Source organism: Lepus europaeus, chromosome 1, assembly GCF_033115175.1.
Source record: "Lepus europaeus isolate LE1 chromosome 1, mLepTim1.pri, whole genome shotgun sequence".
In the NCBI taxonomy this organism is placed as follows: Eukaryota; Metazoa; Chordata; class Mammalia; order Lagomorpha; family Leporidae; genus Lepus; species Lepus europaeus.
The window spans coordinates 118,927,481-118,945,820 of NC_084827.1; the positions used below are offsets into that span (position 1 = coordinate 118,927,481).

Consider the following 18,340-nt stretch of genomic DNA (forward strand, 5'->3'; position numbering starts at 1 on the left):
CCGCCGGCGCGCCTGGCTGGGCCCGGCCCGGCCCGCGAGCCCTGCTGCCCCAGCTCGTCCCGCAGGCCGCGGCGTGTGCCTCGCCTCACGTCGGGGTGTTGTGGCTGCGCGGGCGTGTGTGAGTGTGGCAGGGGGAGGGGGCCCTCGGAGCTGCTCCATCCGTCCGTTTTATTAGGGACACATTAATCTATAATCAAATACACCTCATAAAATTTTTATTGAAAGGCATAATATCATTACAGAGGTCTTCCACCTGTTTTAAACAACACGACAAGCTGTGAGCGAGCGTGTGTGTGGGTCTGGGTGAGGAGGGGGGTGGGTTTGGGTCGGGAGAGAGGCGAGGGGAGAACAACTCCCCGCGGGCGCCAGGGGGCCGCCCCCGAAGGCCCGCCTGCCTCCGGCGGCACCCAGCTCTGCGCGCCCCCGGCTGCTCCGGGCTCTGGACAAGCACTGGGTGCGCCCTGGACGCACGGTTCGGGGCTCTGGAGCCGGGGAGCCAACGCCGAGGTCGGGACTGCAGGACCCAGAGCCTCAAAGGAGGCGAACAAATAGTCCCCAGCGCCTCCTCCGGCCGCCGTGGAGCCTGTGGTCCCAGCCGCCACCAGCGGGCGGGCCGGGCTGGGCCGGGTCCGGGCGCCGAGCCGGGTGCACGGACCTGGGCCTGCGTGCTCTAATTGCGGCGCTTATGTTGATGATGATTTTTTTCTTTCTTTTTTTTTTTTAAATCACAGCAACCCCCAGTTTAGCGGACTGATTTACTCCCGGTATTGGTAAATATGATCACGTGGGCCGCGCGACCAATGGTGGAGGCTGCAGCCTGCGAACTAGTCGGCGGCTCCGGCGCCGGCGGGGAGCGGCTCGGCGGCGGGCAGTGTAACCTTGGGTGGGAGCGCGCGGCGCCTCAAAATGTCCTCCAGTGGCACCCTCAGCAACTACTACGTGGACTCGCTCATAGGCCATGAGGGCGACGAGGTGTTCGCGGCGCGCTTCGGGCCGCAGGGGCCAGGCGCGCAGGGCCGGCCTGCAGGTGTGGCCGAGAGCCCGGCCGCCGCCGCCGCTGAGTTCGCCTCGTGTAGTTTTGCCCCCAAATCGGCCGTGTTCTCCGCCTCGTGGTCCGCGGTGCCCGCCCAGCCCCCGGCGGCGGCGGCGATGAGCGGCCTCTACCACCCGTATGTGCCCCCGCCGCCCCTGGCCGCCGCCGCCTCTGAGCCCGGCCGCTACGTGCGCTCCTGGATGGAGCCGCTGCCGGGCTTCCCGGGCGGCGCGGGCGGTGGTGGCGGCGGCGGCGGCGGCGGCGGCGGCGGTGGTGGTGGCGGAGGCGGCGGCCCGGGCCCTGGTCCCAGCCCCGGCCCCGGCCCCGGCCCCGGCCCCGGCGGCCCAGCCAACGGGCGCCACTACGGGATTAAGCCTGAAACCGGAGCGGTCCCGGCCCCCGCGGCCGCCGCCGCCTCCACCTCCTCCTCCACTTCCTCGTCCTCCTCCTCCAAACGGACTGAGTGTTCCGCGGCCCGGGAGTCCCAGGGGAGCGGCGGCCCCGAGTTCTCGTGCAACTCGTTCCTGCGGGACAAGGCGGCAGCGGCGGCGGGGGGACCCGGGCCCGGGGCGGGCGGCTCGTCGGAGCCCTCGGCTTGCAGCGACCACCCGAGCCCGGGCTGCCCGCTGAAGGAGGAGGAGAAGCAGCCGCAGCCGCCGCAGCAGCAGCAACTTGACCCAAGTAAGTGCAAAAGAAATTGCCCCCTGATTTATTGCTGGAACCTGTAAGGCTCGAATGTGCAAAACTGATAGTTTTACTAACCTATAAAAACGTCTAGACGCCTACCCAAGCCTAGGCGAGCAACACGCATCCATAAAAAAGCTTCCCATAACCACCTACCCCGGGCGCGCGGCTTGTACGGTAAACAGAGCGCGGGCATTAGGCTTTTTATGATAATTCCCCCAAGTTGTGAAAAGCGGCCATCCTCGGTGAAATTAATTTAACGACCTCTCTTCCCCACCCTGTCGTCTCTCCTTGCCTCCCCTCCGCCCCTCACTCCCAAACCCCCCTCTGCGTAGACAACCCCGCCGCGAACTGGATCCACGCTCGCTCCACCCGGAAAAAGCGCTGTCCCTACACCAAATACCAGACCCTAGAGCTGGAGAAGGAATTCCTCTTCAACATGTACCTCACCCGGGACCGGCGCTACGAGGTGGCCAGGATTCTGAACCTCACCGAGAGACAGGTCAAAATCTGGTTCCAGAACCGTAGGATGAAAATGAAAAAGATGAGCAAGGAGAAGTGTCCCAAAGGAGACTGACCCGGCGTGGCGCCGGCGGCGGGAGCGCTCCGAGGCCGCGGGGGCTTCTCCCTTTGTGGGTGCTTGGTTTCCAGAAACTCTCCGGCGACGCGGACTTTCCGTTTTGTTTTGCTTTAGGTAGAAGTGACTGTGTGGTTGGTCTCTGTGAGGTATTTGGGGGACTCTGTATTTGCTCGCTTCTGTCGTGGAGAACCCAAGTGGCCGTGGGGGGTCTTCCCCGCTCCCACTCCCTCCCTTTCCTGCTCCGTGGGTTCCTTCGGAAATGCTATATTTTGTGAGTGCACGCTAGTTTGAGGAGCCTTCTCCTGTCCTGTGTACATTTCCCCCATGTTTTTGAAAAGTGCTGTAGTTTAGCCCTCAACCCCTCCACGCCGCCCACAGAGGGGCCTGAACGCGCCCCACTTCGGAGAACCAAGGCCGAGTGGGACGGCGCCGACACCCCCGCGCGGAAGCCCAGCCGGGATGCCCCCGGTTGCACAAACCCCTTCCCTCAGGGAGCCCTCGGGCCCTTGGCGGAAACCTCATGTGAGGCCTAGCGTGGCGACGGGGGCCTCGGGTGGGTCGGGGGTTTGCCCTGGGTGCAGTGGAGGAGCTGCTGTCTCCCCGGGAGGTCCGAGCTCGCGTGGGTGGCGGCGGCGGGTGACTCTCCCGGTTCCTGCCCAAGGACCAGTTGTAAATGTTACCGCTTCCTACCAATAAATGCTGACCTGATCCAATGGAGCCCAGACGCTGGCCCTGAACCTTGTGTGCCTGCTTTCTGTGTTTCTGCAAAATATCACCCTCACAGGACTTGCGCCCCATCCCTGGGAGGGAGATGTTGCTAAAAACCCGGGGTGCGACCACCTCCAGGGCTCTCGCGTGGCGCAGCCCAGGGGTGGCGACAGGGGCTCAGGGGCTCCCCCAGCCTGCTTCCAGCGCCTCCTGAACTCTGTGCCCTGAGCCCAGTGTCACCCTGGCAGCAGCACCCAGCCAAGTCCGCAGGGACAGAGATGGGGAGGGGGGCAGAGGGCAGAGGTGCGGGTGGACAGGCACCCCAGGCCCTCCTGGACTCAAGGAGGCTCCAGCCCCATCTCCAAACAAGGGAGCGACCAGCTCTGCATTCTGGAGCAACTCCCCCAGGTCGGAGGGGCTGGCTGGCTCCGGGAGGTCCAGGCCGCTCAGCCTGCGCCGCTTCCGCCCCTCCCCACCAGAGCCCCAAAGTGACCCTACGGGATCAAAACGGGTCAAGTCACTCCTCCCCGGCCACCCCCAGCCCACTGCCCGCCTTTCCCCACCCAACGCTGAGGCCTCTGAGGGCTGCATTCAGGGGCTAATATGAAGGTCATTGTAAGTGCGGGTTCGGAGCAGCGCGCAGCACGGCCATAGCAGGCCCCAGAGGCGGCGGCGGCGCCGGGCGGCCCAGGGTGGGCGGAAGGCGGGGGCGGTGACGGAGATCTTGGGGATCCTGATGAAGGAGGGGACTAGAAGGGAAAGCAGAGGGGGGCTGGGAGGGAAAGCCAAGGCCCAGATCCGGCAGAAGGTGCTGCGGACCCCCGCCCCTGCGGCCAGCCCCGTACCTAGAGCTCTTTGAAAACAGGAAGAGCCAAGGTGCCATAAAGCCATCGAGCCGGCGAGACGTCTGGAGGTAATGAGTTTACTGCAGGCCAGGCGCTTCGCTTTGAAACCATCTCATTTTGATGTTTGTGTTTGTGAGGGAGAAGGAAAAACGCAGACAAAACTGGGTCTTAAATTCTGGACAATAAAATATCAACGAGATTGCGTAGGACCAAGGAGGCGCAGAGGCTTAGGCGCCCCTGGGTGAGGTGTAAGCGCCTCAGAAATAAAAATGAGAGGTAGGAAGGAGGAGACGATGTCTTTCTGCTTTTTAAAATACGCCAGGTATTGGGAAGTAGCCCAGGGAGGGAGCCTCTTGATAATTTTTTGCCTAAGGCACGGGGTCTCGCTTGTTCTCTAAAAAATCGGCCTGTAAACCCAGGAGTAGGAAGATCTTAAGTCGCTTACTCGGAGGAGAGCTTCCCATATTCGATGGGGTAGGGTGTGGGGGGGAGGAAGCATCTGCCTTGTCCCAGAAATATCCAGCCTTCCATTCCAAACGTCGCAGCAAAAAATATGGTTGGAAATTATATTTATTCTCTTGTAAAAATATAATCGTTACACCTGAACTGGCAGAAAGTATTTTCTAAAATGAGAGAAAAGATTAACCACACAGGAAGCATCTAAACCGCTATTTTTAAAAGAAAAATTCAAGCGGAATGCTTAGTCAATTCAGTTCAGTCTGTGACTTTTGATATAAAATTTTAAAATCCCATTTATTGTTCATAGATTCAAACCAACTCAAGCTAAACAGGGACTTTCCAATAGCCATTCAGAGATGCAGCGGAAAGCTTCGTCTTTGGCTTCGATCCCTCTCAAATTGCCCAGCTAAATGGTCCAAGCTATTAAAATTACAAAATTAATAAAGCACATATTCATGATTTAGTGTGAAGAGCAACAGCTTTAAAGGAAAAAAATAAAATGCAATGTTTGACTTCTATCATTTTGGGGGGGGGGAGGAGTTGTCAAAGTGCCTGGCTTCTCTGAAAAAAAAAAAAAAGTCTCTCTAAAGTTGATATTTAGAAACTTGTGATTTTTATTATTTTTGTTAAATCTAGCTTGTCCTATAATTGTGCTTAAAAGGCACAGCTGGCTGATTATAGAAGGGCTGAAAGCTTTTGGAAAAGTCGCTACTGGAAGCTCTAGGGAGCACAAATGAGAATATCCTCGGCATTCAGGAGCCTGTTTGCTGCACTTGACTTGTTGACAATCAAATAGATGAAGCATTATTAGTGTCAGCGGTCCAAGCCCCAGTCAAACTAAAGAACAAGACTGGAATTGGTTTGAGCCAAATAAAAGGGGAAGTTAAACTCAGTGGGATCGAGTTGGCATTTGGCCACTAGAGAGCGCTATTGCTCCACTGTCTGATCTCGTAAAGCTGGACTTGCGGCGGAGTAAGGTTTTGATTAAAAATACTTACAATCTTAGTTTTAATCCCAAATTAGGATAAATTTAACCAAAAAATAAACAAGTGTGCACTATTAAATTCTCCAGTCGTGTTTGTTAGAAATAAAATTTTGGCTCAGTTGGGATTTCAGAAAATTTGGATTATAGCACAGCTGAAACTATAAAACGTTATAGTAAATCAATGCATTCTATCAAACAGAAACGTGTAAAAGCGTACGTCTTTATTTACGAAGTAAGTCGTGCTCTTTTTCGATAAATACTGTGGACAGGACGCTTAAATAATTTAAAGAAACTGTTTTTGCTGGAAGAGGAATTGTTGTGTGGTAATGTTTACTGAATGAGGCCTGAATGTGTAGATAGGAATTTTAAGGTGTTCGGGTGTCTCACCCCAGCCCCAGGAACCTCGCAGTTCTAGAAGGTGCGCTGTAGCTTTGAGATCTGAGCTCAGTTCCGTTTGTTTCCCATTTCATTCCCAAACCCTCTCGCACACCGGGAGACAAACAGCGAAAGAAAAAGGCACAACTACAAAGTGAGCTCCAAAGGCTTTATTGAAAATGGTAATCTTTTAATTGGGTATTTGTAAAGTCCAAGTACAAATCTTTAACTGTCAGAATCAGTTCGTTCTGGTCAGGACTTAAAAGACAGTTTACCTGGCGACAACCTGCAGGAAAACCAAAACAAAAAGCAAACAGAACACCAACCTTGCCCTCCACCACCCCCATCACAGTCTTTTGCACGCCCTCTGTAGTAACTTAAGAATTCAGTTTTTATCTTCTCAGATGTCTTAGCTTTACCTTCGCCACTTCCAGCCACTCCCTGTGCAGACTACTGATTCAGACACGTTATGTTCTCGCTATGCCTTTGCTTCTCGACCTTATCTTCTCCACGTGTAAAAATGATCAGTCCGCCCGTTCCGACCTCAGCCGCGCGCGCACGGCCAGGGCCGGCCCCCAGGGCACGAGGGCTGGGTGGAGGCGCTCGCCCGCCGCGTCCTGGGGACCGGCCGCGGTGCCAGACGCCCGCGCTTGGCGTGGAGAGCCAGCGTGGCGCGCTGAGCTGAGGCCCGAGCGCCCCCGTTAGGCTCGGGCGTGGCTGCCACATCCGTGCCCAAGGCCAGGCCAGAGGCCTGGCACCATCACGTCGCTGGGTGATCTCCGTGGAAAAGGGGCTCAGAGCCTCCACACTTCACCCCGCGCGCTCAAGAACCCACGAAATAGCCCGAGTAGGCGAGGAAACACACACACACACGCACAACCAAGACTCACTGCATTTATTGGACATGGAAACAGGAGGAGAGAGAAAAGAGTGTGTTGGGGAGCCCGTGCGCGGCGGAAGGCCAGGCAGCTTGGGGAGAGCGGCGAAAACCGGGAGCACCTGGCCGAGTCACGCTCGGCCGGCCCGCCAGCCCCGGGCCGCTTCTCTGCCCTAGGGCGCATCTTTTTATTTCGGAAGAAGGGGTAACCAGGCTGAGGCCCGCGCCCGCGCTCTCGGCAGCTGTTTCCCGGACGAGGCTGTTCGCGGGAGATGGGGCCGCCCGCCGCTGCCTGGAACCGGCGCGATCCGCACGCCGGCCCCAGGGCTCCGCGGGTGCACGGGCGGGCCTCGGGCCCCCCAGCCTGCGCCGGTCCGCGGAGCCCCGGGAGCCGCGCGTCGCGCCCTAGGAAATGCCACCCACCCCGGCGTGAGTCCCCCTTCCCGCCTGGCAACATTTCTGTCCCCTCTTGTGTTTACTCCTTCGGCAATGCTAATGCTTCCACCCCCCCGCCCCCGCCCGCATTCTCCAGCCTCCCGCCCTGCGCCTGGTACTGACGTCCACCAAGGGTGAAATGATGGAAACTATATTCATGGGCATGATTTCCATTAAATATCAATTAACCTGGGAGCCTCAGCCAGGCATGCAGTGCGTCAAGGGTAAAATGTACATCTCATTTCCACAGGGCCCACTCGGCTGGAAAAGCAGGGCTTTGATAACGCCAGGATTTGGGGTCACGCTTGCGGCCTTTCATCAAACCACTTAGATAGGCCCGAACAAACGCACGGTCCGGTCCGTCAACACCGCCTGTCCCTGTTCCCTGCGTTACGCGCGCGCGCGCGCGCGGCTACAGATGCGAAAGCCACGGCCAATCTCTGTTGGGCCGTTCCAGCGCCTCTGGGAGGGAGCCCTGGACTCCGCAGCCTCCTGGGTGTGGCCTCCCTGGCTCCCCCAAGTCTAAGGTTCCGCCGCGCCCCCTCCCCGCCGCCCGCGGCCCGCGTCCTCTCGGGCCCGGGGCAAAGCCAGCCCTTGGCAGTGCAGCTTTATGGGCCCCCTTTAAGGCCGGCGGAGGCATCTTCGGGCTGGCGTGAGCCGTCCCGTCGGGCGTCGCCGCTCGCCGCCGCGGATCCCTCCGCGCGCCCATCGCCCCCATCTCGCCGCCTCTGCGCGAGCGGTGTGGTGCGAAAATGCCTCGTCGGCGCGCACCGGCGCTGCAGCCGCCGTGGCGGCGGCGGCGGCGGCGGCGGCGGCGCGAGTGCTGGGAGGGGGCGGCGGGGGGGGCGAGGTGAGGGGCGGCGGCGGCAGAGCGCGTTGAGCTTTTTTTTTTTTTTTTTTGCTTTTCCCTCCAGAGCGGGGGTTTGTAAGCAGAAGCCAGAGCGTGTCCCCGTGGGCCGGGCGCACTTTTTTTTTTTTTTTTTCTTGTCCCGGTGCGCTAGGGCCGCCTGGTGCCTGAGAGGAAACAGTGAAGGCAGCGGGGCAGGTCACCCGGGGCGTCGGCGATTATATTGCGGCCGAGCCGGCGCGCGCCGGGAGAGGCCGGGCGGGCGGTGGCGCGCGGGGGCTGGGCGAGGCCCCGCGACCCGCGAGGGAGGCGGCGCAAGGCCGGGGCGGCGGGCGCGAGCGCTGGGCATGAACGCCCAGTAGTCGAGCGCCCGCGGCTGCCGGGCCTCAGAGGCGACGCGGGCGGGCGGGCGGCAGCAGCGGCGGCGGCGGCGGCGGCGACGTAGCCTCGCGGCCCCAGCGGCCCCCGCGGCAGTGCGGCCGAGCCCAGACGCGCTCGCAGCCCGCTCGGCCCCGGCCGCCGCCCTCGCCGTCGCCCGGATGAATTCGTACTTCGTGAACCCGCTGTACTCCAAGTACAAGGCGGCGGCCGCGGCGGCGGCGGCGGCGGCGGCGGCGGGCGAGGCCATCAATCCCTCTTACTACGACTGTCACTTCGCGCCCGAGGTCGGCGGCCGCCACGCCGCCCTGCAGCTCTATGGCAACAGCGCGGCCGGCTTCCCGCACGCGCCCCCGCAGGCGCACGCGCACCCGCACCCGTCCCCGCCGCCCGCTGGGCCCGGGGGCGGCCCGGGCCCGGGCCCCGGCCAGGACTACTTCCAGCCCGGCGGGGGCAGCGCGGCCGCTGCCTACCAGGCCGCCCCCCCGCAGCCTCCGCCTCCGCCGCCGCCTCCCCCCTGCGGCGGGATTGCCTGTCACGGGGAGCCCGCGAAGTTTTACGGATACGATAACTTACAGAGACAGCCGATTTTTACGACCCAGCAAGAGGCCGAGCTGGTACAATATCCTGACTGTAAATCGTCCAGTGGTAATATTGGCGAGGACCCAGACCACTTAAATCAGAGCTCGTCTCCTTCTCAAATGTTTCCCTGGATGAGAGCACAAGGTTGGGATGCATTTTTTTTTTTTTTAAGCGGGGAGAGGGAGAGAAATCTGCTTTCATCTCACGTTCTAGCTTTAAAACTCCCCTTTCCTCTCCCTCTCCCCCTCCTTTTCCTTCTTGTGTAGCCACAGTGGCTCTTATTCATAAAGTAATACAGGCATTTTTTTTTTTTAAGTAGAAACCATGTAAAGCTGATGGGGACAGAATAATTGTCAAGACCTTCTCTCTGCCTCTCTTGCCTGCACACCTATATATATCAGCGCTAAAGAGCCTGAGTGTTTCGCCCCTTAGACCTGTTCAGAAACCTCCAAGCAACTTACAGAGGCACCATTACACTTTAAAAACCTTTATTCCCCCTCTTTTTTTTTTTTTTTTCTTTGTTTTAATCAGCAGCTCCTGGTAGACGAAGAGGAAGACAAACCTACAGTCGGTTCCAAACCCTAGAGCTGGAAAAGGAATTCCTTTTTAACCCTTATCTGACCAGGAAAAGAAGAATCGAGGTTTCCCACGCCCTAGCCCTCACGGAGAGACAGGTAAAAATCTGGTTCCAGAACAGGAGGATGAAGTGGAAAAAGGAGAACAACAAGGACAGATTTCCCATTTCCCGACAGGAGGCGAAGCACGGGGAGACCAAAGAGGAGGCTGGGGAGCTGGAGGAAGACGGGGCTGGAGGCCCAGCAGATTAACTTCCACCTTCCAAGTTTTATCGCAGACTGTTAAAACGAATGGCCAGCATTGCTGGCGGGCCCCACCTGTGGTCTTCGTTGGAAAAGAGCTTACCTGTGTTGCAAGCTACCTTCATGCCACTGCTCTTGAGATTTCTGCGCTTTGAAAGGAATGTGGGTGTTTTTAAAGTTTCTAGTATCGCATAGAAGCAGTCCTTGAGCTGTCCTATGAAAGGGTAATTTGATACTGACCTTGTAGCCATAGTTTTTGTAATGATAGTTTTTAAGTCTGAACTGGCGATTTTCCTCAACAACGTAAACTTCCTAATGATTAGCACTAAATAATTGAGTATAAAATGCTTTATTAATCAATCAAGTGCACTTGAACATTTTAAATCGTTTCTTTATGGTGAGTAAATTAAAGTAAGTCTATTAATTTTAAAAAGAATTATGCCTGCAGAATATGTACTTTATATTATTTGATTAAAACATTATTTATGGTTTTCTCTTTCTGCTTTTATAATGAATGGTTCGGGTGCCTTTTGTTTACTTGTAAAAGGGTGTTTTGTTTTGTTTTTAGTACTTTGTAAATGTAATATCTCGGGGAAAAGTCTGGGCCAAATATTTGAAAAGCACATGGTAGCTGGAGAGTGAGGGCAGCTCTGCAGCTCCTTTAAACTTCAGGAAAATTGTTGGGCCAGTGACGAAAGTTTGAGGACAACGTCAAAGTCACTCTTCTCTCATCCATGCAAATTACGGCAAATAACTAACCGAAAGTGAAGGAATACTTGAAAAACCAATTGTGACATTTTCGCTCCTTAACTTCTCACTTGGGCGAGCTGCTGCGTGGAGCGCCTCTCCTTTCTCAACTTGCTTTCGTTTTGAACCGCGCTTGTGTTCGCCTGAAATCGGTCTGTCTCCGCGGCGGGGCTGCACTGCGATTCCGGTTTTTGAGTAGGTGCCATATTTATTTGTATGCCTTCGCTGCGTTTGCACACTCCTTTTAACCCTCCTCGCTGTGCCTGTCTCTGATGTCGGTTGGTACGTCCTCTGCTGTTCTTCAGGAAAATGATGGCCTCACCTATTTGAAACCAACGTAGAGAAATCCTAGTGTAAACAACCGCTGGGTTACAAAGCTAGCTCCTGAATAAAGAAGTGAACGTCTTTCTAGAGGCAGTGTCTTTGAGCGCCACCGCAGATGCCCCCTTTCTCGAGTCACAAACAATGGGCTGGGCGCTGGGGAAGGACTGGCTCCAGGCTCAGGGCTTCTCTTTGATAAGAAAGGGACGTGGGTTACACAAGTCCCTCGGCTGGGAGGGGGCTGTCATTCCAGAGAGGGCTGGGTAGGCTATCCTTACTCCATCTTGCTCTAAATAATCCTGCTAAGATACTGTGAAAGCTTTGAACTTTGAAAAGGACTAGAGTTGTGGGCCCAGTGGGGGACAACCCAGAGTCCAGGTTACACCAGAGCTTACTCCACTGCGCCCGTCCGGGTTGATGCTGGGGCTTGGCATCTGTTGTTAACAAGATATCCATTTCCCATTGGAGGCTGCTCCTGCAGCTGCCACTTTAGGGGGGGTGGGGGTGAAGGGAGGGAGAGAAGAGAAATACAAGTAAAGAAATGTTTCTCTGAAAATGAGAAAGCACCTTTATTAGGTAGACATGGAGGAGCTCTCTGCTTTATCTAGCTTCATTTATTTTTAAAGAAGCACTTTTTAAATCTCTAGGATAGTTTTTATTGAACAGGTAAGAAAATGGAATCCTTTAGTTTGGGGCCAGCGTCAGCCCCTCAGGTATTAGCAGGCTGTTTGCCTGATGCTTCACAGACGGAGAAACGTCTGGCATTGGCCAGGTCAGAGGCAGTGCAGCACCTTGGCTTCCACCCCGCCCCCCCCAGTCCCCAGGCCCCCAGCCCCAGCCTCGGGAAGACTCCAGGGCTGTGACATTTGCCGACCTAAGCCAGGAAAGACAGTTTTAAGTCTCGGGTAGCTGGGGGCTTAAGCATTTGCACAGGAGGAGACAGCTGCACAAGCACACACTGGATTGGGGACCGTTTTTGCTCTGGGTGCTGTTGGCTGTGCAGAGCAAGGATGCCAAGGGCTGGCCAAGACCATGGCCGGGGAACAGCCTTGGGCATACACTGTCCAAAGACTGGTGCTGGCTAAACTCCAGCTGCCCTTGATGGAAGCGATTTCTGTTTATATCAGCAAAACTTGCTGTCTCTCACACAGAACGCTCCCCGTATGTCACCTTTAGAGCCACTGATTGTGGTGAGATGATCAGGTGAGGGTTCCTAGTGCATGGGTGGGTGTGGAAATCAAGAGGAGATAAAAATGTCACCTCCTTAGCATTCTGTGCTGCTGTGGAAGTGTACTTCTGGCCCCATCAGCGCCATTCACCATGCAGCTAATGTACAAACAACACTTCAGTGGCAGTATTGCCTAGATTTGAGAATGTGGATTTGTACACATCCACAGATGACACAAGTGCAGAAAATGTTGTCTATAAACATAGGTGTGTGTGTTTTGTCGTTGGGAAAGGACGTAGATTTGTCTCCAAATAAAGACCTTGCGGAATGACACACACACACTCGCCACCTTCTATCTTAGTATAGCCTGTCATGTTTCATGGACACAGACTGGCAGTGGGGAGTGCACAAGAAGCCCCCCCGGACTGACTCAAATTTGCGACATTTGCACTGAGGCAACGTGCAGACATTTTTGCTGCAGAAATTTGCATAAACCTTCAGAGAACACTTTGCAACCCGGGCGGTGGTGGTGCTTTTCTGCTCTAGACTACTGCAGCCTGCTTAGAGAAAAACAGGACCCTCCAATGGGAACAGTGGATGAAAGAAGCAAGCCTTGAGTGATTTAGGTTCTCTGTTTGCAAGCACCAGAAACACACAATAGAAGGATGTGGGTCTCAGTGGTTTCTAGAGAAAAGTCAGTTTAGGGACGCCATTGTGTGAGGTTCCACAAAGCCCGGTATGTTGTCTACCTCCGCACAGGGGGACAAGTGTGCAAATATGGCTGCTCTTTCAGTGCTGAGTCTGCCCAGTCCTCATTCCCAAGCTGAAAAGGAGAGCCATAAAGCTTTTGTGTGGGTAAAAGGGGAGAAGATAATGAGCCAAAATGATGATTGAAATTATTTCTCAAAAAGACCTGGAATTGAGCAATCGCTTTACTCAGTTCCTTATGTATAGAGCAGCGTAAAGTGTTCTGGACTTGGGAGGGCCCAACAACTTGCCCCATTCACTTATGTAATTTTAAAAATACCGTTTTATTCATCAATGCAGGTATTGCTATTTCACATCCCAGCTGTGTCCTCTGCTTCCTGGCGCCTGCTGAAGCCTTGGGCATCTAGGGGGGTACAAAGGAGGAGTGAGGACATTTTAATAGACCCCGGCTGCTGTGGGGCTCCCTGCAGCAAGGTTAGGGCCCACTGGCTTTTCTGGAAAGAGGGTGACTTTTGCTGACAGATGACAACAGAAGTCTAATCAAAAAGCATCTCAGGTCATGGATACAAATGGCCTGCCCCAGAGGGTGCTGAAGTCTACCACCACCCAGGTATTTACTGACTGGGAAGATGTCCATAGCTGAGAACTTAGGCACAGGCACTCACTGCGAAGCTTTATAAATATATATATAGACCAGCAATCTAAAAAGGCTACCTCGGAAAGGACTGGGTGGGGCGGAGGCGGGGTTTATCTCTGACACAGGTGCAGAAGCCTGCACAGCCCTGTTCCACAAAGGCACTGCTGGGGGCCAGCCAATTTCATTTCAGGGAAAGGGGAGCTCACCGGAGCAGTTCCTATGAAAAACACAAAGGGGATGTGATGCCTGCCTTTGAGGAAAAAGAGTCAGACATTTTTTTCTGGGCTGATGTTGGAGAGCCACACCTCTCCTGAACAAATGCATCCCTTCTTCAGTGCTGCAGTGAGCAGGCTTCTCCACGGACAGTCATTTGGGGGAGGGGAGGAAAAGGGGGTAACTAGAATTAAATTCCATAAGAATAAGAACTACTCTCAGAGGGAACCTAAAGTGAGGGGTTTCAGAAAGGTTGCTTCCCCCCTAAGCTGAGCCCGTACGGGAAGATGCCTCCGTGGGGACAAGGACCCTGCAGCCGGCGCTCCGAGGGTATTGTGGACAGGTTGACAAGCACCTGAAGCCATTTCCGGCCTTGGAGTGGGTCGTCGACCCTCCCACCACCCCAGGAAATGGGAGGGACCCCAGTTTATGTCGGAACAGAGGGAGGGGGCGCTTTCTTGGCCTGCAGAGCCCAGGTTTTCTGCGCAAGACCACTGGTATTGGCTTGATGGGAGAAGCAAGGGGACAAAAACCGAAAGTGCTTGGCGGCCCTTCCGCGAGAGGGGAGCAGGAGAGGCCAAGCGCCCCAGCAGGGCTAGAGATGGGGGGCGGGGTGTCCTCCGGGATCGCGGGCGCAGCGCGGGAGCCGCACGGAGCCCACGCTTCCCTCCCACGCAGCGGCTCGCTGCGCAGAGACGTGGAGCCCAGCAAACCAAAAGAAAAAAAAATTCCTAGAAAAGAGGAGAGGAAGAGACAGGAAAACGAACACTAGGGAGCTAACTGAGGGAAGGAGAGGGACAGAGAAAGAGAGAAAAGGAAAGAAGGGAGGGAGCGAGAGAGGAAGGAGAAGAGAGAAGAGAGGGAGAGATAGAGAGGAAAAACATGGCGCTTGCGAGCTGTCTGTGCAAAATCCGCAAGGAATTGCAGTAAATTCCTTTTTGTTTGAAGAAAATTTACAACTTGGTAATAGACCTTTTTATGACCTATTTGCGGTCGTCATTGGCTGCGGCTGGTCATGTGCAGGCGCCGCTCTCCTTCACGGCCTTTTTCCTGATTTCCCAGGCGAATTTTCCCCCGCATTCTGCTTTCCCAGAGCCTCACCCCCTCTTTTTCTAACCTTTGTCTCTGCAGAGGTGGGCTCCAGTCGCCGGCTGCGGGATTGCGGGGTCCGCAGCGGCCTCGGCTCCCGCCCGGCGCCCAGCCGGACCTCACCGCGGCTGCCTCCGGAGCCGGCCGAGAGCCCGGCGGGGGAGCCCGGAAGAAGCCCCAGGCGCCGAGCCCCCCGCCGGCGCTGACACCGCCTGCCGGGAGCAGCCGGCCGGCTCCGGGGGACTGCGGCCCCGCGCCTCCGACGCGGTTCCCTCTCCAGCATGAGCTGCTCGCTGCCGCCGGGAGTGCGCCAAGGCCGGCAGCGCCTAATGGATTACAGCAGCCGCCCGGGCCGACCTCCGCCCGCAGCTCGGCAGCCTCCGGGTAAGAGTCGCCCACTCTCCGCGCCCGAGCGCTGCCAGCGGGGAGCCCAGGGCGCCGACCGCCCGGTGCAGCTCGGGAGCCGGGCGGGCCCCCTCTGCCTTCCCCCGGAACCTGGGGGTCGCTGGTCCCCTGTCCCCTGGTCCCTCCAGCCCCAGCACGTCCCCTGGGGCTCCGGGTGGGGTCGGGCAGGGCTCAGAAGTCGAGGGGAGAAGCCCCATTTTCTCCAGAGAAGCGTGTCGCGGGCTGGGTGGAGAGCACTCGCGGCCCCCCGGGAAGAAGGGCGTGTCGACGGTTTCTGTTCACCTCAGCCTCGCTGGCGGGTCGCGAAAGGCACCCTCTAGTACACAACGGTGGCTTTGCGGTTTGTCTGTGGTCAGAGGTACCGGAGAGGCTAACAGGTGTTTTTGTGTGTGATTTTTTTTTTTTTTAAGGATTGGGGCTTGGGTGGGGGTGGGGTGGGTTCTGGTATTCCGGATGTGCCTGATTTTTAAATGTAGGCTTTGGTGAGTGAAGCCGGCTAATTTCTAGGGTTTATGGTTGATTGGGCCTTGTGTAAGATGCAATCTGAAATATTCTTAGACGTTTCTCTAGTTCTCAGAGAATTTCTGTAACCAGTCTAGATTGATTCCTTCCACAAACGTTAATCCGTCAGGTGAAATTGAATGATTTTATGTCACAAAATGAATGCGGGGGTGGGGGAAGGGTGATAATAGTATCAGAGAATCTGGTGTAGGTTTGGGGGGAAAACCCAACAGACATTTCAGAAATGCAAAGCATTTCTGAGTTCAAACATCGCGTGTGTTTCTCATTTGCCAGAGCAGGAAAAGAAAGTCTTTTCTCTTTGTAAATGTATTGTTTTCTTTGCCTATCAATAAATATTATACAGCAACATTTTTACCCTTTACTTCAGAACTACTGAACCAAAACATGCATAAAGAAAAAAAAAAACCCTTTGTAGAAAAAAAAAACACACACAAATTGCAGTTTCGTCACGCCGGTTTTGAGTGGCACCTGACGGTGCAGGTCGAAAATCCTGTGGCCCATTCCCTCGTGAGCGCGCGGTGAAGCCGTGAAGCCCTAGCACAATCTGCCGCATTGCGCACCGGGCAGGCCTGCGCCGTGGCGGGTGTCAGCCCAAAGCACCCAGCGGCGAATCCGAACGTATTGGGCCCCGAGTAGTCCGCTGTGACAGTGTTTCTGAACAATAAATGACATCTTTGTCATTTTTAGAGATTAGAGATGCAATCACGCCCTTTTCAAAATGGAGGACCACATTTTGTGGCCAGTTGATGTGCGCGAGGTTCTCCTGGATCAGGAACTGATCATTCATAAGAAACTCATAGATGACTTTTTTTTTTTTAATTGGAACGTCTGTATTTTGTCACTATTTCCCCACCTCGGGTACCATGGCTGCTAAAACCAGTCTTCGATGTCGTTAAAACCCATTGCATACTGAGCAGCAGGCTCCCGGATCAGGGTTCCTAGGCCCCGCCGGAGCAGCCCCTGCACCGGCAGGGGTGGGGTGGGGTGGGGACGGGGTGGAGTTGGGGCGCCGATGGACAAACCCTGTGTTCAGAGCCTAGGTCGCTTGTCCCTAGGTCTGGTGGCCCAGCGCCCCCGGGCGACTAAAGACGTGGGCGAGCCGCAGGTCCGATGACGCAGCAGAGGGTGGTGTCCAGGGCAGACACGGAGGACTGAGGGGCTCTTTGTAAGCCCCCTTGGTCGCATGAAGAGCTTGTTGTAAAAGAAACGGCCGGTTGCATCTCAGGGAATAAATAATCCGCAGACTGCATTTGAACCCGGGCCATGCAGTCCAAGAGGGGACTGGGAACGCTGTGGCCGAGGCCGGAAAAGCCTCCATTGTCTCTTAACACAACAAAATGAAACAAAATGGAAAGCACTGCTGCTCCGCGAGCGCAGCAGCCCGGAAGCGCAGCTCCCAGCGCCGTGGGCCCGAACCTCGGTCTGTCTCTGCACGAGGGAGCCGGTGGCACGTCCAGGCCTCGGGGACGGCGGGCCAGGCTGGTAGCTGGGCTTGCGACCCGGGCTTGCGGCGCCGCCACGCACACGGCCACGCAGCGGGGCAGGCCGCCGGGCACGCTGCCCCTCGCGTGTTCCTCCAAGTCAACGTATTTCGGCAGAGTTCCGTTCTCAGAGCTCGAGACACAGGGAAATCGGAACAAAGACAGTATTTCACCCTGGGCTGGCAGGCAGCTGTTAGAGGTATTTACGGCCTCGCCGCAGTGCGGCGGCCAGGCAGGGTGTGCAGGGGCGCCGGAAGCTGCGGAGAGGCCGCTGGGAATTCTCATTCAAACCCGATTTAGGGCCACGCAGTGAATAGATGCCCGCTCTCTGGGGACTAGTTCCTTGGTCGTGAAGGCTTTGCAGGGTGAGGGAGAAGCTGGGCTCCCTGGACGTGGTAGGGTGGCTGGCCCCGACTCGATGGACGAAATCAGGGAAGCGGTGCCCCGATGGGCAATGTGGGATCCAGACGACAACCTCGAGAAGCGCCCGCTGGCACCACTGAACAGGGCTTTGCAAATCGGAAAGGACGGGCCAAGGTTTTAATACAGGTTTTCCTGGGACAGAAGAGCGCATTTCCTGTCTCTTTGACGTGGGGCTTCCAGGCGCCTCGGCAGCTAGGCGCGGGAGCAGTGCGCGCCGCCGCGCCCCGCACGGCGCGGGCACGACTCGGTGCCCCCGCGCGCCGGCCACGCACGCTCGCCGGGCGCCTGGCGCATGTGCAGTGAAGTGGCCCGATCCCGGGATTCCTCCCGCAGCGCGGGCGGGGGGCGGGGGCGCGCGGCCTCGGAGCGGGAAGCTGGGACCCGACGTGTCCGGCGGGATTCGCGCCTGGGCCCGCTTTTGGTTCAGCCTTCCCTCTGAATATAGCCAGGCAGCTCTGCCCTTGACCACCTGATTTCCAAATCCTCACGATAAACCGCCTGCCACGATGTAAACCCGTGCGTTAGCAGTATGCTGCAAACACCAGCCAGTGGCCAGAGGAAAGAGAATTCCCTGCAGGTGTTACTGTGTGTGTCACCCTGGGGGGCGGGGGAGAGGTGTGAATGGGTTTTTTCACCCTGGCCTGTCTGTTTTGGGAAAAGGCCCTTCCTCCTGGCGCCTGTTCAAACCGCCAAACTTCAGGCCGACCTTTCTGCCTCGCCATTCCCGGATCTTGTTACGCCGGCGCAGCACGTTCTAGGGCTCTGTGGGGGCCAGCGGCTCAGCGGAGAGCAGGCAAATAAATAAATAAACGACAAGCTGGAGGGATTGTCTGCCTGGGCTCGCCTGCTTAATGAGGGATGCGCGTTTAAGGGCCACGAATTTGCTTCTGCGCTGGGGGTTGGAGTGGGGTGGCGGTGAGAGGCGGCCTCGGGGCCCCCTCGACTCCTTCCAGCCACCCCCGGGGACCCTGCGGGGCTTCCTTTGGGGCCTGGTCAGCTGCGCCCGCCGGAGGAAGCCCC

General features: G+C 56.6%; 2 protein-coding genes and 1 long non-coding RNA gene across 4 annotated transcripts; 2 read left to right on the top strand and 1 right to left on the bottom strand.

Annotated features, from left to right (window-relative positions):
• Positions 1 to 451: 451 nt before the first annotated feature.
• Positions 452 to 3,020, top strand: HOXD9 (homeobox D9). The gene is made up of 2 exons (XM_062200630.1): positions 452 to 1,714; positions 2,053 to 3,020. Exons 1-2 carry the CDS (start codon positions 907 to 909, stop codon positions 2,292 to 2,294), a joined length of 1,050 nt encoding a protein of 349 aa, XP_062056614.1. The 5' UTR covers positions 452 to 906; the 3' UTR covers positions 2,295 to 3,020.
• A 5,347-nt stretch (positions 3,021 to 8,367) lies between these two features.
• On the top strand, positions 8,368 to 10,165 carry HOXD8 (homeobox D8). 2 transcript variants are annotated; one of them, XM_062200645.1, is made up of 2 exons: positions 8,368 to 8,932; positions 9,320 to 10,165. In XM_062200645.1, exons 1-2 carry the CDS (start codon positions 8,368 to 8,370, stop codon positions 9,613 to 9,615), a joined length of 861 nt encoding a protein of 286 aa, XP_062056629.1. In that variant the 3' UTR covers positions 9,616 to 10,165. The 2 variants fall into 2 exon arrangements, with proteins under 2 accessions (XP_062056629.1, XP_062056638.1); XM_062200654.1 differs by having other exon boundaries at positions 9,323 to 10,165.
• A 182-nt stretch (positions 10,166 to 10,347) lies between these two features.
• On the bottom strand, positions 10,348 to 14,608 carry LOC133766858 (uncharacterized). The gene is made up of 3 exons (XR_009866775.1): positions 14,518 to 14,608; positions 12,870 to 12,953; positions 10,348 to 10,675 (listed from the first exon to the last, which is right to left on the bottom strand). It is a non-coding gene; the product is annotated as an uncharacterized LOC133766858 (long non-coding RNA).
• Between the last annotated feature and the right edge of the window lie 3,732 nt (positions 14,609 to 18,340).

What these genes read in the sequence shown, in the direction of transcription:
- HOXD9 (XM_062200630.1), top strand. Translation starts at nt 907, where the DNA reads ATGTCCTCCAGTGGCACCCTCAGCAACTACTACGTGGACTCGCTCATA. An exon ending in GCAGCAGCAACTTGACCCAA is followed by an intron (nt 1,715 to 2,052) that starts GTAAGTGCAAAA and finishes CCCTCTGCGTAG; the next exon opens with ACAACCCCGCCGCGAACTGG.
- HOXD8 (XM_062200645.1), top strand. Translation starts at nt 8,368, where the DNA reads ATGAATTCGTACTTCGTGAACCCGCTGTACTCCAAGTACAAGGCGGCG. An exon ending in TCCCTGGATGAGAGCACAAG is followed by an intron (nt 8,933 to 9,319) that starts GTTGGGATGCAT and finishes TGTTTTAATCAG; the next exon opens with CAGCTCCTGGTAGACGAAGA.